General features: G+C 39.0%; 1 protein-coding gene across 5 annotated transcripts in view; it reads left to right on the top strand.

Annotated features, from left to right (window-relative positions):
• SPAG1 (sperm associated antigen 1) overlaps positions 1-26,694 on the top strand; it is a 97,865-nt gene that overhangs the window by 17,962 nt on the left and 53,209 nt on the right. For 3 of the 5 annotated variants that reach the window (XM_021089046.1, XM_021089047.1, XM_021089045.1), the window contains exons 4-9: positions 6,073-6,198; positions 12,899-12,963; positions 13,463-13,572; positions 15,790-15,895; positions 20,269-20,399; positions 25,248-25,354. In XM_021089046.1, the coding sequence (XP_020944705.1) occupies positions 6,073-6,198; positions 12,899-12,963; positions 13,463-13,572; positions 15,790-15,895; positions 20,269-20,399; positions 25,248-25,354 (645 nt within the window). Of the gene's footprint in view, positions 1-6,072; positions 6,199-12,898; positions 12,964-13,462; positions 13,573-14,732; positions 14,768-15,789; positions 15,896-20,268; positions 20,400-25,247; positions 25,355-26,694 lie in introns of those variants that run through there. The other 2 variants (XM_021089048.1, XM_021089049.1) reach the window with 2 other exon arrangements.

Raw genomic sequence — 26,694 nt, 5'->3', positions numbered from 1 at the left:
TGCTTGTATTTGGATTGGGATTGTGTTGGATTTGTGGATCAGCTTTGGAAGAATTGACATCTTAATAATTTTGAGATTTCTGATCCCTGCACATCCATGAAATGGACATTTGTCCATTTGGCTCTTCTTTTTGCAGAACTAGCTTACAGATTTCAGTATTTATTCCTTGAATATTTTTAGTTAAAATTTTCCAAAGTACCTGATATATTTTATGATGTTGCAAATGTAATATTTCTTAATTTCAATTTTTTTGCTTATTCTAAGTCACTCCAGTTATGAAATTTTTTTTATTGTGGTAAAGTACACATCATGTAAAATTTACCATCTTAACCATTTTAAGTGTTAATTCAGTGTAATTTTTAAGTGTTAGTTCAGTGTAATTTTAAGTGTATTCACATTGTTGTACAACCAATCTCAAGAACTTTTTCGTCTTGCCAAATTGAACCTCTATACTCTTTAAAAGTAACTCTTCCACCCTACTCCCACTTCCTGCCCCTGGCAACCACCATTCTACTTCCTGTTTCTGTGATTTTGGTTAATCTAGGTACCTCATATCAGTGTAATTTTAATTTCAATATTTATTTTACATTGCAAGTATATAGTTATCTAATTAACCTTTTTATCATTACCTTATATCCTGTGATCTTGTTTAATTCAAACTAAAAATCAGTACCTTTTTTGTAGATTCCTTGTGTTTTCTTTATGTAAACTCACGTCATTTGTGAATATTGAGAGATTTACTTCTTTTCTGGACTGGATGCCTTTTATTTCTTTGATTCGCCTTATTGCACTGGCTTGGACTTCTGGTACTGCGTTAAAGTGAGAGCAGATACCTTTGTCTTATTTGCAGTCTTGGGGGAAATCAGACAGCCTTCCACCAATCCGTAGATGCCCTTTATCCAATTGAGGAAGTTCTCTTCTCTTCCTCATTTGAAAAGAATTTTTATCATGAATGGATATTGAGTTTTTTGAAATGCTTTTCCTGCATTTAGTTAAACATATAGTTTTCTTCTTTATAATCTGTTAAGGAAACGAATTATGTACACGTTTTTTTTTTTTTCCATCTACAAAGGCACAAAAAAGAAGCATTTACTTGTCCAAAGAAGGAAAAAAGCCTGCTATAGAATTTGGTGGAAAAATTATTTTCTACATTGTAGAAATCTGAGATTTCATCCCAGTGATAATGATCTATAAATTTGTGTGCAATCTCTGACTCTTTTTTTCTTCAAAAATATATGTTAATACTTGGGAGTTCCCTTCATGACTCAGTGGTTAACAAACCCGACTAGGATCCATGAGGATGCAGGTTCAGTCCCTGGCCTTGCTCAGTGAGTTAAGGATCCGGCGTTGCAGTGAGCTGTGGTATAGGTTGCAGACACGGCTCAGATCCTGAGTTGTTGTGGCTATGGTGTGGGCTGGCAGCTATAGCTTGGATTCAACCCCTAGCCTGGGAACTTCCATATGCCATGAGTGTGGTCCTAAACCGCCCCCCTCCAAAAATACATAAATGCATGTTTGATGTCAAACTTTTATTGGCTCAGATATAGCAAAGAGTATATTGCTTTTAAATGTTATAACAATCTTGCATTCCAGGATAAACCCTGGTGATCATAATGTATCTATTTTATATGTTGCTGGATTTGATTTGCTAAAATTTTGTAAAGGATTTGTTTGCATCTGGATCATGAGAAATATTGATCTGTAATTTTCCTGTAATATCATTCTCTGGTTTTGGTAGCAAGTAATGGTGGCTTCATAGAATGAGTTGGAAAGTATGCTTTCTTCATTCTCCTAGAAAAGCTTGTGTATAATTGGTATTATTTTTTCCCTAAATGTTTTCTAGAATTCACCATTGTGCCATCTGGGCCTTAAATTTTCTTTATTGGGAAGTTTTTAACTATGAATTCAATTTCTTTAATAGACACAAGCCTGTTCGGGTTATCTTCAGAGTTTTCCCTCTGTTCAGCTCTCTGCTCTCAGAAATCTTGCTCCCTGAAATCTTTGTGATCTTGGTCTCCCCAAAGTCTGACCTGAATTTATGTTTGTAAATTCAGTGAACCCAAGACTGTTTCCCTTCCTTATACTGCAGCCTGGAAACACTGAGCAGTCAGCTGGGAGCAAATGTAGCCCTTACCTCATTTGTTTCCCATCTTTTGAGAATTATTGTCCTGTGCTACCTATTGTTCAGTATCTGCAAACCATTGTTTCTATATTTTATCAGGTTTTCTAAAGTTTAGGCCGGGGGGATAAATCCAGTCCCTGTTACTCTGTCAAAACCAGAAGTACCTTTATTGATTTTTTTCTATTGATGTGTTTTTTATTTATTTGTAAGAGTTCTGCCCTACATATTCTAACTTTTCCCTCAACTTGTTATTTGCCTTAAGTCTTTTTTTTTCTTTTTTTTTTTCTTTTTAGGTCCAAACAGGAGGCACATGGAAGTTCCAGGCTAGGGGTCGAATCAGAGCTACAGCTGCTGGCCTATACCACAGCCACAGCAATGCCTGATCCAAGCCGCTTCTGCGATCTATACACAGCCACACTGGATCTTTAACCCACTGAGTGAGGCCAGGGATTAAACCTGTGTCCTCATGGATACTAGTCAGAGATTAGTTTCTGCTGAGCCACAATGGGAATGCCCCACATCTCTTTTTTCTTTTCTTTCTTTTCCTTTTTTTTTTTTTTTTTTTTTTTTTGTCTTTTGTCTTTTTGTCTTTTGTTGTTGTTGTTGTTGTTGCTATTTCTTGGGCCGCTCCCGCGGCATATGGAGATTCCCAGGCTAGGGGTTGAATCGGAGCTGTAGCCACTGGCCTACACCAGAGCCACAGCAACGCGGGATCCGAGCCGCGTCTGCAGCCTACACCACAGCTCACGGCAACGCCAGATCGTTAACCCACTGAGCAAGGGCAGGGACCGAACCCGCAACCTCATGGTTCCTAGTCGGATTCGTTAACCACTGTGCCACGACGGGAACTCCCACATGTCTTTTTTCAAATTTTATTTTAAATGATTTTTATTTTTTCCACTATAGCTGGTTTACAGTGTTCTCTCAATTTTCTACTGTACAGCAAAGTGACCCAGTCACAATGTCCATCAACAGAAGAATGGATTAGGAAGATGTGGTATACATACACAATGGAATACTACTCAGCCATAAAAAAGACACACCTCGATTTTATCCTTTATGATCCTTACATTTGTTTTATAATTAGGAAAACTCTCCACCAGATTTGTATTTGCCCCTATTTTCTAATACTTCCTTTGTTGTTTCATTTTGCTTAAGAAATATATTTCTTACACAGACTCTGGAAAAACAACTTTTTTGTTTTATTCAGCACATTTTTCTGAGGTGAATAATACACCTGAATACAGTTTTGAGGTATGTGTATTCTCTAACTCAGAGAGTTAAGGTTTTTGTGGTTTTCTTTTGTTTTTTGGCCACACATGTAGCATGCAAAAGTTCCCTGGGGCAGGGATTGAACCTATGCCACAGCATCAACTAGAGCAGTGACAATGCCAGGTCCTTAACATGCTAAGCCACCAGGGAACTCCCTGGAATGCTACAGTTTAAAAAACGTTCACCATTCTCATTTCATCATTTTACTGACTTGAGTTTGAAAATCTGGTAATGAATATGCAAGTTAAAAATAGCAGTTCATCCTCAGAGTTCCTTAGCTTTATTTTCTGTAGGCGAATAGCATGTGTTCTTTCTTGGTCATTCCTTGAGTTAATCTCCTTCACATTTCCCTTCATACTTTTCTTGCCACTTGTCCATCGTTCCTCATTCTGTCTTACTCCCTTTTCCCCTCTATAATCCCTCCTTTCTCCTTTTACCTTTCTTTTCTTACTGTTTTTCTCTTTCTCTTCCTCTTTCTCCTATTTACCCCCTTATTATCCTTCCTGCCTCCTACATGGGTGGGACTGTTCATATAGTTTATACCAGCGCCTATTTTAACAGTGACTGACAAATATTAACCTTCACTATATATTTGCTGGATAATAAATAATAAAATTTTACAGACAATAGGAAATCTTAATTTTTTTCTGGCCTTTGTGACAAGTCAGTTTAATAAGCATTATTGTGAACCTGGTATAAGCCGGACACTGTGCTAGATTTTTTTTTTTTGTTTTGGTTTGTTTGGTTTTGTTTAAGTATTTCAACTTTCTTGAGCCAATTTTGCTAAGTTATGTTTTTCAGGGAATTTGTTTACCTTATGTAAATTGCAAAGTTATTGGTATAAATTTGTCTAAAACATCCTCTTAATCATCCTTTGACTACCTGTAGGATTATTAGAGGATGTGCCTTTTTTTATCCCTGATACTGTTAATTTGCATTTTTTTCTTCCCTTTCTTTTGACTAGTCTTGCTAGATGTTTGTCAGCTGTATTAATTTATTTCCAAAAAAACAAGTTTTGAATGTTTTCTTTATTTTTCCGTTTTCTGTTTTATGCATTTCTACTCTTATTTTTATTATTTTTATTTCCTTCTACCTACTTTGGTTTTAATGTATTTTCTCTCTCTTTATTAGTTTTTTAAGGTTAAGCTTAAATAATTGATCTTAAGCCTTTCTTCTGGTTTAAAGTCATAAATTTTCTTCTAATATTTTATCTGCATCCTGTAAATTATGATGTATTTTTATTATCATTCAGGTCAAATTGTTTTTCAATTTCCATTTTTAATCCATGAATTCTTTATAAGTGTATTGTTTAATTTTCAGTTACTTGGGGATGGTTAAATACTTATTACTATTGAATTCCAGCTTATGTCTGTTGTGGTCAGCTACCATACTCTGTGTAATTTCAACCCTGTGAAATTTATTGAGACATTTTTTTGGCCTGTGTTCCATGTGCTCTTGAAAATAACATAGAATTCCATAATATTGATTAGATCAAGTTTGTTAATGTTTAAATCTGCGATAACATTACTTTTTTTTTTTTTTTGGTCTACTCTTTTCTTATGTCCATTCTACTGTTATTCAAATGGATTCATTTTAGAAACTGAGTTTTTCGTTTTCAACATTTCCATTAAATCTTTTAAAGTTTCTGTTTTTCTTCTAATTCCCCAGTTGTTCATGCATGGTGTCCACCCTTTTACATGTTTGCTGTAGCTGTTTTTAAGTTTCTGTTTTCCGGAGTCCATCCACTTTCTGGTCTGCTTCTATTGACTATAGATAACATTTTTCTACTTCTTTGTCTTTTTTATTTTTCTATTTTATGGTGACATTGTATATATTTAAAAAACCAGTGGAATCTGAAGTGGTCAATACTTACCTACAGAAATGAGCATGTTTCTTCTGTCAGACTGCTAGGGTTGGGGGCCGGGTCAATCTAATCTGTAGTTAAGTTGCATCTGATGTGCTAGGTTTCTTGAATCACACAAATGAGATTAAAACATAGGCTCTGCTCTCAAGGAATTTACAGTGAAGTAAAAGAGACAAACAATAAATAGAGGATTTAAAATCTTCACGCTGATACATGGAGGAGGAGCCTTTTACCCCAATCAGGAAGCTCAGAGAAAGCTTGCTGGAAGGAATGATGAATAAGATCTTGCAAGATAAATAAAGCAGGAAGGGCCTTAACAGTATGACTATACTGAACGATACTGAACTGTAGACTTAAAAATAAATAAGATAACCTTTTATGTTATTGTATATTTTCCCACAATTGAAAAAAATAATAGAAAGGGCATTTCAGGTAGAGAGAATGGCATGATCAAATTGTCACCTAGAACTTGACCCATAGTAAACTATGATGATGCATAGTCCTAAATAGGAGTTTGGGATTAACGTATACACACTACTATATGCAAAATAGGTAAACAACGAAGACCTGGGAACTATACTATCTTGTAATAACCTATAATGGAAAAGAATCTGAAAAAGAAGAGAGATACATACATCACTTGTCTGTACCCTTAAAACCAACACAACAATGTAAATTAACTATACTTCAATGAAAATAAATTAAAAAAAAAACTCGGTCTGTAGTAAATTATGGTGATATATAGTCCTTTCTAATGCCTGGTTAATTATTTCAAACTGTGTATTTCCCTTCTTTGTTTCTCTCTTCTTCTCAGAGTTGGGTCTCAGAAATTAAAAAAGAAGATGATAAAATGCACTTTCATGAAACTGACACATTTCCTGTAATGGAAGATCATTTGCCTCCAGTTCGTGGTGCAAACAGCCATCTTCATGTTGCCAAGGTAGGCCTTTTTGGTGTGGGATGGAGGTGGGAGTGGGGGTGGGAGGGGCAGAAGGCTGTTATTTTTCATTAAGAACATTATCATAGTTTCATCAGCGTAGCCAAAGTGTGACGTCCTCTAGGAGAGCTGGGGATTTTTTCAGCCAACTGTGTGTTTTCACCTTCTTGGGTCAGCCTCACTCAGGGATCAAAATGAAACAGCGTTTTCCTTTGAAGATTTGAATCTTGGGTTTACTGCCTTCTTCATTTTTTTATTCTGCTGTTCTGTCTCATCTACTCTGACCAGTTTTGATGAATACATAAGAATCAATTCAGTGTGAGTGTTTCAGGGAATAATTTTATGTATCCAGCAGAGGAATAGAGGAAGTAGTTTATTACATAAGTAAGCATGAATTTCATGTATTAAACAGATACCTTTAAACAGCAATAGATGTCACTCCTCTGTTCAGTGAAAATTTCCACCATATCCCCAGCCCTTTATGGTTATTTCTCTGAGATTTGTCCCTTTTTTGCCATGTAGATCTCCCTGCCACGCCCCCACTCTTTTTTTTTTTTTTTTTGTCCACACCCACCTCATGAAGAAGTTTCCAGGCTAGGGATAGAACCTCTGCCACAGTGGTAACCAGAGCCACAGTGTCAATGTCAGCTCCTTAACTGCTAGGCTAGCTGAGAATTCGAGATTTTCCCTTTTTAACCCATGGGTTCCATAGAGAAGGCTCCTGTTGGAGTTCCACCTTCACACTACTTCAAGTTAAAACTGAACTTCTTGGCATCCACCTGACCCTGATACCTTAGACCCAGCCCTTGTCTCCAGTGGCTTTTCACTTGGATCACACATTCCATTCCACCCCCCCCACCCCCACCACCCCACCCACTCCCTTTATTCCTATCACCTCCAAGAGGATGGCTGCCTAAGTCTCTTCATTCTGAGTTGAGTCATTCTTGTTTTTCTCCTCTCTCCTTTGAATCCTCAATTTTATTTGAAAACCATTCATAACTCTTCATCACTCTGCTTCTTGCTAATTTACCTTGCTGTATCTTTTCATTAGGAATTACTCAGGTAATCGAGGTAACTGAGTAAGTGTGGTAAGGATGCTACTGTCTGTAATCAATGAATTTGTATTCATTGAACATTCATTGTTTGCTAAGCCTTTGTCTCAAAAATATAGCAGTACATCACAGCTGTCGTGTGATTGCAGCTGTGACAGGGATTCACTCCCTGGCCTGGAGAATAACAGACAAACAAACAAACAAAAAAACCAAAAAACAAAACAAAAATGGTGGAAAAATATTTTCAGAAATACTACTTTCCAAATCAATGGGGCAGCAAGCATCAAAGCTGACAGATGACATAGAAGCCAAATTACCATCCCTTTGCTTTTCCTTCGGGATAAATATTTTATTGCAAAAAATATATATATAAAGTACATAACATTTGGTCTCTTTCCTCAAGAAGCTTATAGTCTACTAGGGACAGACAGAGTGGTACAGTGGTTCTCAAAGTATGGTTTGTGGATTCTGGTTGTGCCAGAGGTCCTTCTGAAAGGATCAGAAAGTTAATGTTATTTTTAAATTTAATGCTCATGCTTTGTCTCTTCCACTGTGTTGAAGTTTGTACTGAAGGTAAAACTGCAGATGCCTTACCGTGAATCAAGGCAGTGGCCCCAAACTGGACTAGTGGTCATGGTTTTCTCCACTGTTATGAACTCATAATAAAAAACCCCAATTTCACTTTAAAATGTCCTTGATGAAAAAGAAAACTTTTTTGTTAAATCTTGAGGACACATCTTTTTAACATTGTGTGACAAAATGTGGAGGACACAGAAGGCATTTCTCTCTGAAGTGAAATATGATGGTTATCATAAGAAAAAGCACTTGTGTGATTGAATTGCCAGTTGAAGTAGAAACCTATTCCTGGAATAATTTTTACTTGAGGGAATGACTGATTGACAAGCTATGGTTTTTCAGAGTTGGGCTTTTGATAGACATTTTCTTGGAAATGAATGAAATGGTTTGTCACTTCAAGGAAAAACAACGAACAATATTCATTGCCAGTGCTAAATCTGAGCTTTCAAATGGAATTTAGAGAATTTCATATTCTTATGGGGCTCTCAAATACCTACTTGTGACCAAAAAATGTCCCCTTAAGGAAGACACTTAAAGACTTTTCTGATGAGCTCCCTGAGGTTTGTTTTTGTTTTGTTTTGTTTCTTTTTTGGCCACCCACAGCACATGGAGTTCCCTGGCCAGGGAGCAGATCCAAGCCACAGCTCCGACCTATGCTGCAGCTGTGGCAATTCCGGATCTGAACCCACTGTGCCAGACCAGGGATTGAACCTGCATCCCAGCACTGGAGGACACAGCACTGGAGATACCACTCCTGATCCTCCTGTGCCATAGTGGGAACTCCAATTTTTTTAACTAATTGAAATGTAGCTGATGTACAATATTATACAAAGTAGAGGTGTTACAACATAGTGGTTCACAATTTTTAAAGATATTTCACTTATAGCTATTAGAAAATAGCGGCTATATGCCCCGTGTTGTGCAGTATATCCTTGTAGTTTAATTATTTTATACATAATAGCTTGCTCCTCCTAATGCCATACTCCTATTTGGCCCCCTTCACACTTCCCTCTCCCCACTGGTAACCACCGGTTTGTTCTCTTTATCTGTGAATTGGTTTCCTTTTTGTTATATTTAGTAGTTTATTTTATTTTTATTTTTTTAAATATAATTTTATTTTTATTATTTTAAAAAAATAATAAAAAAATTTCTGTGGTGAAAATAATTGCATATCTTTTATTAATATAAAGCTGAAGGAGCTCCTGTGTGGCACAGTAAGAATCCATTGTTGTCACTGCTGTGGTGTGGGTTTGATCTCTGGTCAGGAAATTTCCACATGCCATGGGCATACCACCCCTTCCAAAAAATAAAACTGAAATATTTCACTTTGAACACTAAAAACTGTTTTGTTTTTGTTGTTTATAACTTTTTTTTTTTTTTTTGTCTTTTTGCCTCTTCTAGGGCTGCTTCCCATGGTATATGGAGATTCCCAGGCTAGGGGTCTAATTGGAGCTGTAGCCGCTGGCCTACGCCAGAGCCACAGCAACGTGGGATCTGAGCCGTGTCTGCGACCTACACCACAGCTCAGGGCAACGCCGGACCCTCCACCCACTGAGCAAGGCCAGGGATGGAACCCACCACCTCATGGTTCCCAGCCAGATTTGTTAATCACTGCGCCACGACGGAAACTCCTGTCGTTTATAAATTTTATTGGAGTATAGGTGACTTACCATGTTGTGTTATTTTCCTTTGTATATAGCAAAGTGAATCAGCCATGCATATGTATGTGTGTGTGTATATATATATATCCTTTTTTTTTTTTTTTTCAGATTCTTTCCCCATATAGGCTATCACAGAGTGTTGAACAGATTTTCCTGAGCTACAATTGTAGGTCCTTGTTACCAATCGAATTTGTATATGTAGTATATATATGCCAGTTCCAATCTCCCAGTTCATCCCTCCCCATCATTTCCCTTTGGTAACCATAAGTTTGGTTTTGAAATCCTTGAGTCTATTTCTGTTTTGTGATAAAATTCTTTTGTATCGTTTCTGATTAGATTCCACATATTAGTGATCTCATAAGATATTTGTCTTTGTGTGAGTACTTCACTTAGTATGATAATCTCTAGGGCCATTCATTTTGCTGCTTATTTTTTAATGTTTTATTTTTTTGGACATGCTCATGGCATGCGGAAATTCCCAGGCCAGGGATCACTCATTTCATACCAGTTACCAGAGCCAGAGCAATGGCAGCACTGGATCCTTAACCTCAAGCCACAAGGGAACTCCTAGTTTGTTTTATTTTTTAGATCCCACATATAAAGTGGTATGATACAGTATTTGTCTTTCTCTGTCTGACTTATTTCACATAGTATAAATACCCTCCAAATCCATCCATGTTGTTGCAAATGGTAAAAGTTCATTCTTTTTACAGCTGAGTAGTATTCCATTGTATATATGTACCACATCTTTCTCTCTCTCTCTCTCTCTTTTTTTTTTTTTTTCTTTTTACAGCTGCACTTGCAGTATATGGAAGTTCCTGGGCTAGGGGTCGAATCAAAGATGCAGCTACTGTCCTATGCCACGGACACTGCAACTCGGGATCTGAGCCACATCTTTGACTTATGCCACAGTTTTGCAGCAATGCTGGATCCTTAACCCACTGAGCAAGGCCAGGGATTGGACCCACCCCCATCCTCATGGCTACTATATCAGATTCTTAATCCCACTGAGCCACAATAGGAGCTCCATATATGTACCACATCTTCTGTATCCATTCATCTATTGATAGACACCTAAGTTGCCTCCAGATCTTGGCAATTGTAAATAATGCTGTTATGAACATTGGGTGCACATATCTTTTCAAATTAGTGTTTTTGGTTTTTGGTTTTTTTTTTTAATATATACCCAGGAATTGAATTGCTGTGTCAATTGGTAGTTCTATTTTTAGTGTTTTGAGAAACCACCATACTATTTTTCCATAGTGGAGTTTACGTTCCCACCACCAATGTATGAGGGTTCCCTCTCCATGTCCTTGCCAACATTTGTTCTTTGTGATCTTTTTGATGTTAGCTAGCCTTTCTGACAGGTGTGAAGTGCTATCTTGTGGTTTTAACTTGCATTTCGCTAATAATTAGTGACGTTGAACATCTTGTCATGTGTCTCTTGGGGAGCTCCATGAGGATTTTAACAGATAGGATTTTTAAATTAAAAAAAATGTGATTTTTTAATGATAGTAGGGAATGTAGGGACATTTGAAAGATATGTTTAACTTCTAATGACCCATGGAGAATGTTACAAAATTGTGCTGGTGTAACTGGCCCATTCAAATGGTTTCCAATTATGACTTTTAAGAAACCATTTAAAGAGTTCCCATTCTCAGTGGGTTAAGAACCTGACTAGTATCCATGAGGATGCAGGTTCAATCCCTGGCCTTGCTCAGTGGGTTAAGAATCTGGTGTTGCTATGAGCTGCAATGCAGGTCACAGAAGCTGCTTGGATCCCACATTGCTGTGGTGTAGGTCTGCAGATGTGGCTCTGATTCAACCCCTAGCCTGGGAACTTCCATATGCCACAAGTGCAGCCCTAAAAAGGAAAAGAAAGAAAACCATTTAAGAAGCTATTTGTGAACACAATGGCTGTCATTTTCTTTCCTCCCTTCTGGTACTTGCAGTGGGTATGTGGCCTGGGGTTGAGAAACTTAAGAGCACCAGGCTAGTGCTTGGTCAGCAATAGGCACATAACCCAAGCTAGCCAATCAGAGTCCTCCCCTGGCATTTCTCTAAAGATGAGTAGAGTCGCTCTCCTTTTCCTTTCTGATTGGGACAGCTATGAGTTTATAATCCAGAATGCATATGGTCACACCTCCTACCACATGGAAAAAGCAAGTAGACAGCAGGGGAAACAAAATCAGGCTGAGAGAAGCAGAGACTTCTGGGGTAGAGAAGGAGATAGCGGAGAGAGCAAGAGCTATTGAGAGAGGGTCACTGAGTCCTTTATTGACCAATATCCCAGCACTTTCATCAGTTTGTTTACATAAGCTGATCATTTATTCCTTTCTTTTTTGTGTGTCTTTTTAGGGCTGCACCCACGTTATATGGAAGTTCCCAGGCTAAGGGTCCAATTGGAGCTGCAGCTGCCGGCCACAGCCACAGCCACAGCCACATCAGATCTCTAACCCACTGAGGGAGGCCAGAGATCAAACCTATGTCCTCATGGATACTAGTCTGGTTCATTACAGCTGGGCTGTGATGGGAACTCCAATTTACTCTTTTTTTTTTTTTCCTTTGGTCTTTTTGTCTTTTTAGGGCCACACCCACGGCATATGGAGGTTCCCAGGCTAGGGGTCAAATCGGAGCTGTTGCTGCCAGCCTACACCATAGCAACAGCAACACGGGATCTGAGCCGCATCTGTGACCTACACCACAGCTCACGGCAACCCCATATCCTTAACCCACTGAGCGAGGCTAGTGATCGAACCCACAACTTCATGGTTCCTAGTCGGATTCGTTTCTGTTGCGCCAAGACAGGAACTCCCCAATTTACTCTTTTTAAATAAAATTAGTCCAAGTTGGATGTCTGTCATTGTAAGCAAAACAGCTCTGATGAATATAGCAATTATTTCTTCAATGCCTACGTTATAAAGAATAAATGATAGTTTAGTCCTTTTTTATTATATAAATCAATAACAATTACATTTCATACATGTAAGTTTTAAATATATATGTACTTAAAATCCTCAGAATTAACTACAAATTTAAAATCATTTTAATCTACTGAATAGTATGTTAATAATTATAATATTGGATTTGTTATAACTTCAAGGGTACCTATTTCTTATCCATTCAATTTGTATGTCGTAATCTAGTACTTCACATTTATAGAGAAAGCTGCTAGTCTTTTTAAAAAATTCCTTTTGCTCTTTAATAAAACAAAAGCTGTTATTTTTTTCCCCTCTTTCTTTGAATTCCAGGAATTCTGACATGGAGTCATAAAAGCAGTAGATTTTAGAAAATGTGCTTCACAATATTACCCATGTTGACAAAGTACAATCTAGAAAGGCAGTGTTCTATAATCTCCTATAATCTGCTAATCTTATATTAAATATCTCATAAAATATAATTTTATTTTTTCAGGAAAAAAATTCTAAAAGTAGACCAGCTAAAAAGAAAATTCCAAGGGATTATGCAGAGTGGGATAAGTATGTTTTAAATTTATTTATATAAAATTGTCATTGAAAAATTCTCTACTGTAAAATACTGTAATAAATTCTTAATTATTTTAAGCCTGAACATATCAAGAATACCAGGTTATGTCAGCAGAGTACTAAGAGTATCTGGATTAAGCACTCTTGATTTTGTTTTTTCATTAAATAAAAAACTACTGCATCCTTTCATCTATAGGAATAACCATAAACAGCTAATGTAATACATATCAAAAAATTTAAAATTCAGAGAAATTGGTCACAATTTTAATTACAAATTTCTGCACAGTTTAGGTCTGATTAATATTTAAATTCTCCCTAAGTTCTATGTTTTCTAAGAAAGAGTACAGATGACTGTTAATACAAACCTATCATGCATTTTTAGAGTATTTTTTCTAAAGGCACAGTCATACAAATATAAGAATATCAGTAATAAATTTTATTCTCTTGCTTGTATTGTACTTTTTTCCTAGTTTTTATTATTCTTTCATTTAAGATTTGACGTGGAAAAGGAATGTTCAAAAATTGATGACGATTACAAAGAGAAAACTGTGATCAACAATAGGTCACATTTGTCTAAAATTGAGACAAGACTAGATACAGCAGGTAATTGGTGGAAAATAATAATTTAGTCATCTTTATTTTTTTAACTCAATGAATTTTATTACATTTATAGTTGTAGAACAATCATCACAACCCCATTTTATAGTGTTTCCAACCCAAACCTTCAGCCAATTTGCACCTCCCCCCCTCCACCAGTCTCCTTTGGAAACCATAAGTTTTTCAAAGTCTGTTAGTCAGTATCTGTTCTGCAAAGACGTTCATTGTATCCTTTTCTTAGATTCCACATATATGTGATAGCATATGACATTTGTCTCTCACTAACTTCACTTAGCATGATGGTTTCTAGGTCCATCCATGTTACTGTAAATACCATTATTTCATTCCCTTTTTATGGCTGAGTAACATTCCATTACATGTATATGTACCACATCTTGTTTATCCATTTATCTGTCGATGGACATTTAGGTTGCTTGCATGTCTTGCTATTGTACCTACTGCTGCAATGAACATTTTTGAGTCATGGTTTTCTCTGGATAGATGCCCAGGAGTGGGATTTCTGGGTCAAATGATAATTCTATTTTTAGTTTTCTGACGAATCTCCTTACTATTTTCCTTAGTGGTTGTACCGCTTTACATTCCCACCACCTGTGTGAGAGTGTTCTGTTTTCTCCACACCCTTTCCAGCATTTACTGTCATCACTCTAGGAGATAGGGCTGAGAAGATATTGCTCTGGTTTATGTCAGAGAGTGTTCACTCTATGTTTTCCTCTAAGAGTTTTATAGTATCTGATCTTATATTTAGGTCTTTAATCCGTTTTGAGTTTATTTTTTGTGTATGGTGTTAGGAAGTGTTCTAATTTCATTCTTTTATGTGTAGCTCTCTGGTTTTCCCAGCATCACTTATTGAAGGGACTGTCTTTTCTCCATTGTATATTCTTGCTTCCTTTGTCATAGATTAGTTGACTGTAGGAAGAATAATTTAGTCATCTTTGAATTTCTATAATAAAAGCTGTCAGTCCAGTCATTTTCTTTCTTTCTATATTTCTTTCTTTTTCTTTCAAATGAGAGTTGCAACATTGATTTCAGGTTCTCGTGTGTGTGTGTGTGTGTGTGTGTGTGTGTGTGTGTGTGTGTGTGTGTTTGGTGTATGTGTATGTTTCTTTCGTTTGGCAGTATGTGAAAGTTCCTGAGCCAGTGATTGAACCTACGCCAAACAGCAGCAACCAGAGCCACAGTGGTGAGAACACAAGAGCCTCAACCCACTAGGCCATCGGAGAATTCCCCAGATAATACTCTCTTTAAGTGCTGTAGATTTCCATTAAAAGTCTGTGGATTTTCTCCTTGAGTTAAACACCTCTAACAAATCCCATTCCATCCTTTAATTACTTAATTTTATATGAGTAATAGTAAATAATACTTAAATTTAGTGAGACTTTAAAATATATAGGTATAATATACCTTTTTCTTTTTTTTTTACTGTAATTCATTTTCCTTTTATTTCCTAGGGTGTTTTTGTTTGTTTGTTTGTTTTGGTTTGGTTTTGGGTTTTTTTGCCATGCCTGTGGCATGTGGGAATTTGGGGTCTGGGGATCGAAACTGCACCACTGTAGCAACTAGAGCCACAGCAATGACAATGCCAGATCTTTAACGCACTGAGGGAATTCGAGTAATTAATGTTTTTCATTTTTTCGAATCCTCTTTTCCCTCCAAATCCTTCAAAAATTTTTCTTTTTTGCCTCCAAACAAAAAGATGGGGCACTTTTTCTTTCACTTGAGGTCCACAGGTGTACAGTACCATTGAAGTAAAACAAAGCAGTTGTAAAACAAACAAACAAAACTTAGGAGTTCCCATTGCGGCTCAGTGGTTAAGGAACCCAACTAGTATCCATGAGGATGCAGGTTCGATCCCTGGCCTCGCTCAGTGGGTTAAGAATCTGGCATAGGTTGAAGATGTGACTTAGATCTGGCGTTGCTGTGGTGTAGGCCGGCATCTGTAGCTCTGATTCGACCCCTAACCTGGAAACCTCCATATGCCTCGGGTGCGGCCCTAAAAAAAACAAAATAAAACAAAAAATCTAAACTTGCAAAAACTCTGAATGATTTAAAAAACAGAGAAATACCTCTAAACTTAGGAAACCTCTTTTTTCTGTTATTTATTTGACAATTTTCTGTTTCTATTAAAATAAGAATTCTTAGATTTAAATTAAAAAAAATTTTTAAGTTATATTTTTACTTAGAGCAGATAACATTTATTTTTAGGTCTGACTGAGAAGGAAAAGGATTTTCTTGCTACTCGTGAAAAGGAGAAGGGAAACGAAGCTTTCAACTCAGGCGATTATGAAGAGGCTGTGATGTATTATACTCGGTGAGCAGATCTTCATTGTGTTTTAAACTTGCCAGTAAGAAAAAAATACTATCTAAATTTACCTGTTGGAATGATATAAACAAACTAAATAATCCGTGTCAGACTCACTCAAGGCATTGTCCTTGTGATTTACGATGCATCAGTTATGTTTACCTTGTTTTTTCAACACTTGCCTTTTTTTTTTTTAGTTTTACATTTTATTAGTGTATTCAGAAGGTTGTGTATCAGAGCAGTGACAGTTTATTTAGTTGGCAGGTATAGTGTCATAAATTCATTTATCACACCCTTTATTGTCTTTTTTTTTAATTTATTTCAACACTTAATCCTATAAGCTTCCACCCCACCCCCACTTTTGACGGAGGTCCTAATTTTCCCATTTCACAGATGAAACAGAAGCTGTCTGAGTGGAACTTAACAGAAAGTCCATATAGGATAGAGGTTGAGAATTCAGGTTCTGAGGAAGAATGTGTATGTGTGTGACTGAATCACTTTGTTGCACAGCAGAAATGATGACAACATTGTAAATCAACTACACTTCAGTATGACGTTAAAAAAATGAAAAAAAAAATAGTAGTTTTTTTTTTTAAAAAAAGGGGAACTTAGATCCTTCCGTCAGACTGCCTAGATCTAATCCTAGTACTTACGGTGCTACTTCCTACCACAGGGCCTTTGCATATGCTAGGTCCTCCGTCTAGAATATTCTTCCCTCTTCTCATTATCTAGTTGATTCTAGCTTATCCTTCAGATCTCAGCCCATGCCTCACTTCTTTGGGGAAGTCTTGCTTTACCTCTCAGACTAGGTTATATCTCCACCCTACTCCATTTCTTAAGATTGCTGTAGGAGTCCAATTTGCAGACTCTTAACAGCAGTCTTACCTCTCCTTTGTAGTACTTGTTGGATGTACAATTTAAATTGGTGTTTGATACTAATTGGATTCTAAGCTCTGTAAGAGCAGAACCTACTTATCAGTTTTTTAATGTCGTTGTAGCTCTAATGCCTAGCAGAAGACCTGGTTCTTAGTAGATATTCGGTATGTGTTTGCAAGCACTTCCAAAACTCTTACAGTGTATGAGAAGTAGACTAAACTACTGTTACAAACTGTGCTTATTATATACAGAAGCACTAAACCAGCCATATTAGAACTAAACTCTGTACAATCTTCTCACCTTTGGAAGGAAAGGGTTTTTTGTTTTTTTTGTTTTTTGTTTTTTTTTGCTAATATTATTTGTGTCTCTAAAGAAGTTTGCTCAACTGTTGAAGTGAAGGTAAAGATGATATTGGAAGTTCCTGTTGTGGCGCAGTGGTTAAGAACCTGACTAGTATCCATGAGAATGTGGGTTGGATCCTTGGCCTTGCTTGGTGAATTAAGGATCCAGCGTTGCTGCAAGCTGTGGTGTAGGTCACAGATGTGGCTCGGATCTGGTGTTGCCAGGCCCATGGTGCAGGCCGGCAACTGCAGCTCTGATTTGACCCCTAGCCCAGGAACTTTCATATGCTGTGGGTGGGTCCTAAAGAAAAAAAAAATAAAGGGATACTGATGTATCATTCATTCAGTACAGCCTCTCCTGTTCAGGCAGGAGAATGTCAGCTCTGCTCTTGTTCTTTCTCTTCTTGTAAATTTCCACCAGTGGAGAATCTCTTGTCTGTTACAGGGAATGAAATTTTTCTTGTCTGCCTTTTGAAGAAACAGAGGTGAAGAGTTAAAACATAGTATAATGGTTAAGGGAACTCAATCTGCCACTTTCTGACTTTGGGGAGATTTTTCACCTCTCTTGCCTCAGTTTTCTCAGTGTGTTGAGGCTTTAATAGTGCCCACTTCAGAGCAGCTTGAAGATGAAATAAGCATGCTGAAAGACAGGATGGCCTGGTGGTAGAGAGAGCAGGTGGTGGAGTAGACCAGTGGGGTTTGAATCCTGACTCCAAGCTTGTGGTCTTGGGCGTGTTACTTAACCTTTATGTTTCATCTATTTTCTAATCAAAAAAGCAGTAATACCTCCTCCATGGATTGTGAGGATTAAATAAATTTAGTGTTTAGTGCCTGGCCTGTGGGAAGGACTCAGTATCAGGTACTTGTGTATTTATTCTTACATGTACTTTCCATGTTTGGTCTCTACCCAAACATGTGATTTCTTTGTATTCATCTTCAATGATCTTAGTAAATTGACACTTTTTGTGACTTTTCCATTTTTATCTTCTATTCTTCTCTGGATTTAGAAAATTCAGTGTACCATCTTCCCCATATGTAGGAATATATTAGTTTACAGTATTCCAAATCAATTTCTTTTTTCTTTTTTTATCTTTTGTCTTTTTAGGGCTGCACCCGTGGCATATGGAGGTTCCCAGGCTAGGGGTCTAAGCGGAGCTGCAGCTGGCAGCCTATGTGACAGCTGCAGCAGTGCCAGATCCGAGCCATGTCTCTGACCTATACCACAGCTCATGGCAATGATGGATCCTTAACCCACTGAGCAAGGCCAGGAATCAAACCCGCAATCTCGTGGTTCTTAGTCAGATTCGTTTTCTGCTGCGCCATGACAGGAACTCCTCCAAATCAATTTCTAATCAATAACCAGATAGGTTTTAAATTCTTCTTTTCTTTAATTATTTTGCATTCATACTCTCTCTCTCTCTTTTTTTTTTTTTTTTTTTTTTTTTTGTCTTTTCTAGGGCTGCTTCTGCAGCATACGGATTTCCCAGGCTAGGGGTCTAATCGGAGCTGTAGTTGCCGGCCTACGCCAGAGCCACAGCAGTGTGGGATCCAAGCTGCATCTGTGACCTACACCACAGCTCACGGCAATGCTGGATCATTAACCCACTGAGCGAGGCCAGGGATCGAACCTGCAACCTCATGTTTCCTATTCGGATTCGTTAACCACTGCACCACGATGGGAACTCCAGTATAATAATTTCCTTAAGAGTTAAATCTACTTTTAGATTACAGACTAATTTGTATTTGTTAACACGAGAACAACGTATATATTAGTTGTGGTTGATGACTCCTTTTTTTTGCCATTTCTTGGGCCGCTCTTGCAGCATGTGGAGGTTCCCAGGCTAGGGGTCAAATCAGAGCTGTAGCCACCAGCCTATGCCAGAGCGACAGCAACGCTGGATCCGAGCCCGCGTCTGCGACCTACACCACAGCTCACGGTAACACCAGATCCTTAACCCACTGAGCAAGTCCAGGGATCGATCTCGCAACCTCATGGTTTCTAGTGGGATTCGTTAACCACTGAGCCATGACAGGAACTCCCCCCCCCTTTTTTTTTGTACTAGAAAATTGTCCCCAAAGAGTCAAAAACATGTATTTGATATTTGGTGTTAACTAAATTGGCTTTTTAGGAGATCTATGGGTATTTAAATTATCATGTCTCTTCTAAAGCCAGAATCCAATTTGAACCTCTTAATTGGATATTTGAGCATCTGTCCCAAAATAGATTTGGAAGAATTTAGTTTAAAATTTAGTAAATTTTAGAGTTCCCTAGTGGGACAGCAGGTTAAGGATCCAGTGTTGTCATTGCTGTGGCTCAGATCACTGCTGTGGCACAAGTTCAATCCCTGTCCTCTGAACTTCCATATGCCACAGTGCAGCCAAAAAATATTCAGTAAATTTTAGTTTATGGAATTGTAGATTACTACTTTTGATGAGGCAGGCTATATTAGTTTTCTGGAGCTGCCATACAATTCACCACAGCCTGAGTGGCTTAAATATTAGAAATTTAATTTCTCATCGCTCTGAAGGTTAGAAGTCTGAGATCAAGGTGTCTGCAGGGTTTTCTTTGGAGGTCTGTCGTCTTGGCTTCCAAATGGCCATCTTCTCTCTGTGTCTTCAAGTGATCTCTCCTCTGAGCATGTATGTGTCTTAATCTCTTTTATATAAAGCCATCAGTCATATTAGATTAGGGACCACCCTCATGACCTCATTTTCACTTAGCATCTCTTTAAAGACTATCTCCAGGAGTTCCTGTTGTGACTCAGCAGAAATAAATCCATCCTGTATCCACGAGGAGGCTGATTCGATCCCTGGCCTCGCTCAGTGGGTTAAGGATCTGGTGTTGCCCTGAGCTCTTGTGTAGGTCAAGATGTGGCTTGAATCTGGCATGGCTGTGGCTGGTAGCTGTAGCTCTAGTTCGACCTCTAGCCTGGGAACCTTCATATGCCATGGGTGCAGCCCTAAAACGCAAAAAATAAAAATATGAAAAATGAAGACTGTTTCCAAGTCGAGTTCTCTTCTGAGGTGTGAGGGATAAGGCCTTCAACATATGAATTTTGGGGGACGCAGTTCACGCATAACACGAGCTCTGTTTTCCAAATTTAGCAGTTTCTCTATCTTATTTTCCCTCCCTTCTGCTTGTACCAGTAAGTGTCTCTTTTACAGGAGCATATCAGTGCTTCCCACCGTGGCTGCCTATAATAACCGCGCTCAAGCAGAACTCAAACTGCAGAACTGGAACAGCGCTTTTCAGGATTGTGAAAAGGTCTTGCAGTTAGAACCTGGAAACTTGAAGGGTAAAAAAAAAAAAGAAAATATTCATAGAATGCCTTTCAATTTGCAGCAGGGTCTGTTAAAGACCAATTGTAGACATCATGTTTCCACTACAAATATTCCAAATAGACTCTAATTTCTATGTATGTGAATGATGATCTAAACATGAATCGAAGTTACTTTTAATTCAAGTTTAACTTGGAATTTCAGTTCCTAATTATCTGTAGCGAAAAAAGTAGCTAATCATCCCAGATGATTGAATAAAGGGTACATGTGGGTTTTTTGGGGGTTTTGTTGTTATTGTTATTTTGCCCTTTTTTTTTTTTTTCAGGGCCACACCTGAGGCATATGTAAGTTTCCAGGCTAGGGGTTGAATGAGAGCCACAGCTGCCGGCCTGCACCACAGCCACTGCAATGTGGGATCTGAGCCATGTCTGCAACCTACACCACAGCTCACAGCAACTTGAACCGACTGCTCAGCTCACAGCTTACTGAGCGAGGCCAAGGATCGAACCTACGTCCTCATGGATCCTAGTCAGGTTTGTTAACCACTGAGCCACGAAGGGAACTCCCAGGGTACATGTGTCTTTAAAGAAATATCTCACACTTGCATTTGAACTGCGGTGTTTTTTTTTTTTTTTCTTTCAATTTTTTTTTAATTGTGGTAAGATTCACATAATGAAAATTTACTATCTTAGTGATTTTTAAGTGTGTGGTTCAGTGGTATTAAGTGCATTCATATTGTTTTGCAGTCATCACTGCTAGTCGTCTACTCTCTCTAGAATTTTTTTAGTCTTAAAAGTGTACACATTATATAATAGCCCTATTCTCTCCACATACACCCCCAACCCAGCCTCTGACCACTACCAGTGCACAGTCTGTCTTTATGATTTCTTTTTATTATTCTAGATACTTCATTTAAATAAAATCATACAGTATTTATCTTTTTGTAACCGGTTTATTAAACCCTATCTTTTATCCCAAAAGTAAATTTAAGTACAATTTAATATGGATTTTTTGATATATATATATATATATATATTTTTTTTTTTTTTTGTCTTTTTGCCATTTCTTGGGCCGCTCCCACGGCATATGGAGGTTCCCAGGCTAGGGGTCAAATTGAAGCTGTAGCCACTGGCCTATACCACAGCCACAGCAACGCTGGATCTGAGCTGCGTCTGCAACCTACACCACAGCTTATGGCAACGCAGGATATTTATTAATAAATCCACACTAGAGCTCTAGAACTTTTTACCTGCTGCTTTGTGGCCTTTTCCACCTAGATATCCACAGACTTTTTTTTTTTGTCTTTTCTAGGGCTGCACCTGTGGCATATGGAGGTTCCCAGGCTAGGGGTCTAATCGGAGCTGTAGCCACCGGCCTACACCAGAGCCAGAGCAACTCGGGATCCGAGCCACATCTGTGACCTATACCACAGCTCACTGCAATGCTGGATCCTTAACCCACTGAGCGAGGCCAGGGATCGAACCTGCAACCTCATGGTTCCTAGTTGGATTCGCTAACCACCAAATCACGATGGGAATTCCCTCACAGACATTTTAAATTAAATGCACGTTGTCTAGGAGTCATCCCCAAAGCACATGGCATAAATTGTAATAGACTCATTTTAAGTCTTTAAATATTTATGGATTCAGATAAACACTGAATTTTTTCACCTGCCTGCAGACATGAGTGGGCAGAAACCATGGATATGCTGAAAGGGGATACTGATGCATCAGCCTGACTGTCATTGTCATGGATGGCCCTTCTCTCCCCAGTAAAGGTCTCCTGTGCCTGTACTTGGTCTCTGTCGCAGAGTATGACTGGGCTCCCCACTTAAGGCAGGTGCCTGGTAAAGGTTTTATGATCTGATGGGCCCACAGCTCTACTGTACCAGGCCCTGTGTCGTGTTGTACATGAGCTGTTTTCACAACAGCTTAATAAAGGTGCAGGTACTATTATTAGCACACTCACTTTTCAAAAGAACACTGAGGCATAAAAAGATTGAACAACTCACCCACGATTGCACAGCTACTAAATGGCAAAGCCAGGGCTCAACATCAGATGAGACTCCAGAGCCCATGTCTAACCTCTGTGCTACTCTTCTGCCGGTAGAATGGTTTCCTGTTTTCATTCTTCCCTGTTTGAGTAATTTCTTAAGCGCCAGAATCTTCCCTATTTGGATCACAGATTTGACAAAGCCCAATCTAGTCATCAGAATGACCATAAAACATTAAGGAGCCTTATATTTGCAAACTGATAAATGTCTTCCTTTTCAAAAGTTTACTTTTTACTCAAAAAGTATTTCTAAATGCAATGTAATGTTTGATCACATCCTGGAACAGAAAAAAGACATTAGTGGAAAAATTAGTAAAATCCAAAGGCAGCCTCTAGTTAACAGTATTGTTCCAATGTCAACCTCCTAGTTTTGGCAAAGGTACTATAGTTACATAAAATGTTAGCATTTGGGAAAACTGGTTGAGGGTATATGAGAACTATTGGTATCCCCTTTGCAACCTTCTATAAATCTAAAATTATTTCCAAAATCAAAAGTTTTAAAGAATGGGAGTTCCTGCTGTGGCACAGCAGGTTAAAAACCCAACTGCCATGGCTCAGGTTGCTGCAGAGGCACAGGTTCCATCCCTGGCCTGGCACAGTAGGTTAAAGCATCCGGCCCAGCCACAGCTGTGACATAGGTAGCAGCTGCGGCTCATATTTGATCCTTGGCCTAGGAACTTCCATAGGCTCTGTTGTTGTGGCCATTAAAAAAAAGAGTTTAAAGAGCTCCCGTTGTGGCATGGCAGAGGCAAATCTGGCTAGTGGCCATGGAGTTGTGGGTTCAGTCCCTGGCCTCGCCCCATGGGTTGGGGATCTGGCATTGCCGTGGGTTGTGGTGTGGGTTGCAGACGAGGCTCAGATGCTGCATTGCTGTGGCTGTGGCCAGTTGGCTGTAGCTCAGATTTGACCCCTGGCTTGGGGACCTCCATATGCCATGGGTGTGGCCCTAGAAAGGCAGGAAAAAAAAAAAAAAGTTAAAATAGTAATTGTTATATTATGAATATTTCTTTATAGGTATTTTCTTCTGAAATCTGAACAGTAATAGTAATAGCTAAACTTGTACTTAAAGTGTAGTGCTACAATTTTGATTTATCCTTTAGACTTTCATGGGTCATTCTAATAGAGAACAAAATCAAATTAGTCAAATTTATGTTTAAAAATAGTATGTTAGGAGTTCCTGTTGTGGCGCAGTGGTTAACGAATCTGACTAGGAACCATGAGGTTGCGGGTTCGGTCCCTGCCCTTGCTCAGTGGGTTAACGATCTGGCGTTGCTGTGAGCTGTGGTGTGGGTTGCAGATGCGGCTCGGATCCTGCGTTGCTGTGGCTGTGGTGTAGGCTGGTGGCTACAGCTCCGATTCGACCCCTGGCCTGGGAACCTCCATATGCCACAGAAGCAGCCCAAAGAAACAGCAAAAAGACAAAAAAAAAAAAAAATAGTATGTTAAAATCAATCAGATGTAAATTTGTCACTCTTTAGAATTTTACTGAGCCTGATGCTCTCCAAAATCATGGCTTATTCCACACAAAATTCTCTTGTTCTGTAATTAATAATGATGGGACCAGGAAGACATTCATTTCAGTATTAAAACATTGTCAAATTAGACACTGTAACTTATAAAAAAAAAAACAAAACTGATAGAAATTACCTTTTTTTTTTTTTTTTTTTTTCGCTGTGCCCATGGCATGCATAAGTTCTCAGGCCAGGGATCAAACCTGAGCCATAGCAGTGATGATGCCAGATCCTTAGCTGCTAGGCCACCAGAGAACTCCTATAGTGCTCAGTTTCTGAACTTAGCTGACTTTAATCATCAGGATTCCTTCAATTCCCTGTGTGAAATATCTCCTTCTAAAATCATTTTAGAGAGTTCCCGTCATGGCTCAGCGGAAATGAACCTGACTAGGAACCATGAGGTTGCAGGTTCAATCCCTGGCCTTGCTCAGTGGGTTAAAGATCCCGGCGTTGCCATGAGCTGTGGTGTAGGTCGCAGACATGGCTTGGATCTGGCGTTGCTGTGGCTCTGGCGTAGGCCAGTGGCTACAGCTCTGATTAGATCCCCAGCCTGGGGATCTCCATATGCCGCAGGTGCGGCCCTCAAAAGACAAAAATAAAATAAAATAATTTTAGAAATTGCCATCAAGACTTCACTAATGACCCATATTCTGAGTCAGATGCTGATCAGTACTATACTAAATTTGTTTCATTAATTGGCAAAATACTAGTGATGGCTACAAGGAGGAAAATGTTACTGTTTAGTGAAAAGCTTCCTAGTTTTGCAGCACAGCATGGTGCCACTGACGGATTGAGGTGTGGATCTCTTAGCCCTTGGAGGGGCTGCCAGAGGATCAGGTTTTTAGAGGGGACAGTTGGCTGATGCAGCCTCTTCTGCTTACCTTGGCAGCATTTTCTGTATTTGCAACAATATGAAAATGAGTGTAGGAGTTCTTGTTGTGGCTCACTGGGTTAAGAACCCGACTATAGTATCCATAAGAATTTGGGTTCGATCTCTGTCCTTGCTCGTGGGGTTAAGGATCCAGCATTGCTACAAGCCATGGCATGGGTCACAGATGCAGCTCAGATCCAGGGTTGCTGTGGCTGTGGCCCAGGCCTCAGCTGCAGCTCTGATTCATCCTGTGGCCTGGGAACTTCCATCTGCTTTAGATGTGGCTGTAAAAAGACAAAAAAAGTGGGTGTGGTTTGCATCATTGGATCCTAAGCTGTTCTGTGCTATACGTATTGTTCCATTTGAAAAATATATTATTATCCTAATGCCATATGTTAAAAAAAATAACTTTTATTTTGGTTAATTCTCAGCACTTCTGCGCCGTGCCACTACCTATAAACATCAAAACAAGCTCCAGGAAGCTATAGAAGATTTGAATAAAGTACTGGCTGTTGAACCTGCTAATGAGTTGGCCAAAGTAAGTCCAGAAAGTAATACCTTACCTAAATCTGTTGTTTTCTATTTCTGTGTTTATATTAAAATGATAGCAATATTGCTGAATAAATGAAGATTAGGACACAGCTTTAAGAAGTAGGTATATCTTGGAGCTCCCGTAGTGTCACAACAGAATTGGCAGCATCTTGGAAGCTCTGGGACACAGATCCGATCCCTGGCCCGGCACAGTGGGTTAAGGATCCGGCATTGCCACAGCTGCAGCTCGGATCTGATCCCTGTCCTGGGAGCTCAGTATATTGTGGGGCAGCCAAAAACAAAAGCTGGTATATCTCAGATGCCCTGAAGTGCTCCCATCTATTTGAAGTGGAAGAAAGCAGGCTTTTTTTTTTTTTTTTTTTTGCTTTTTAGGGTTGCACTCATGGCATATGGAGGTTCTCGGGCTAGGGGTCGAATCAGGGCTACAGCTGCCAGCCACAGCAACGCAGGATTTGAGCCACGTCTTCGACCTACACCACATCTCATGGCAATGCTGGATCCCTGACCCACTGAACGAGGCCAGAAATCGAACCCACATTTCATGGTTACTAGTCAGATTTGTTTCTGCTGTGCCACAACGGGAACTCTGAAAGCAGGCTCTCAAATCATAAACGTGCTCCCAAAGGACAAATTGTAGGCTGTTCCTTTCTTTGAGATAATTTCATTTCATGGGTTGAGTGGTGCAGAGGTTTCCTAGGTAGGATTAGACATGAGCTTGATGAGAATAAAACTGTGTTTCCCTCTGTGATTGCACTGCAAGCACAGCATCCTTGACAGTAAACTCACTCAGATATGCACTTAGGGGATCTGTGTTAACGCTTGAAGAGTAGACGTAAGTGTCAAGAACCGTGAAGGGTCTGAGACTTTACCTTCCTTAGAAATTAGCAAGACAGCCTAGGAGAATACACAAGACTCCTGGGTCTGATACAAAGGACTTTGGTACTCACAACATGACCAGCCAATGAGCTTCAATTTCACAACACTTTAAGAGTTCCTGTCATGGTGCAGTGGTTAACGAATCCGATTAGGAACCATGAGGTTGCAGGTTCGATCCCTGGCCTTGCTCAGTGGGTTAAGGATCTGGTGTTGCTGTGAGCCATGGTGTGGTTCGCAGATGCAGCTCAGATCCCACATTGCTGTGGCTGTGGTGTAGGCCGGCAGCAACAGCTCCGATTAGACCCCTAGCCTGGGGACCTCCATATGCCGTGGGAGTAGCCCTAGGAAAGGCAAAAAGACAAAAAAAAAAAAAAAAAAATTCACATCACTTACCCTGGCCCCCAAGTTCCAGTGGGGGCAGTGCAGAAGGGCCAGATGGGTGCTGCACAC

This window comes from Sus scrofa, chromosome 4 (assembly GCF_000003025.6).
Source record: "Sus scrofa isolate TJ Tabasco breed Duroc chromosome 4, Sscrofa11.1, whole genome shotgun sequence".
NCBI lineage: Eukaryota > Metazoa > Chordata > Mammalia > Artiodactyla > Suidae > Sus > Sus scrofa.
The sequence above is the reverse complement of the archived record's forward strand: the minus strand, read 5'-3'. Positions and strand labels throughout refer to the sequence as shown.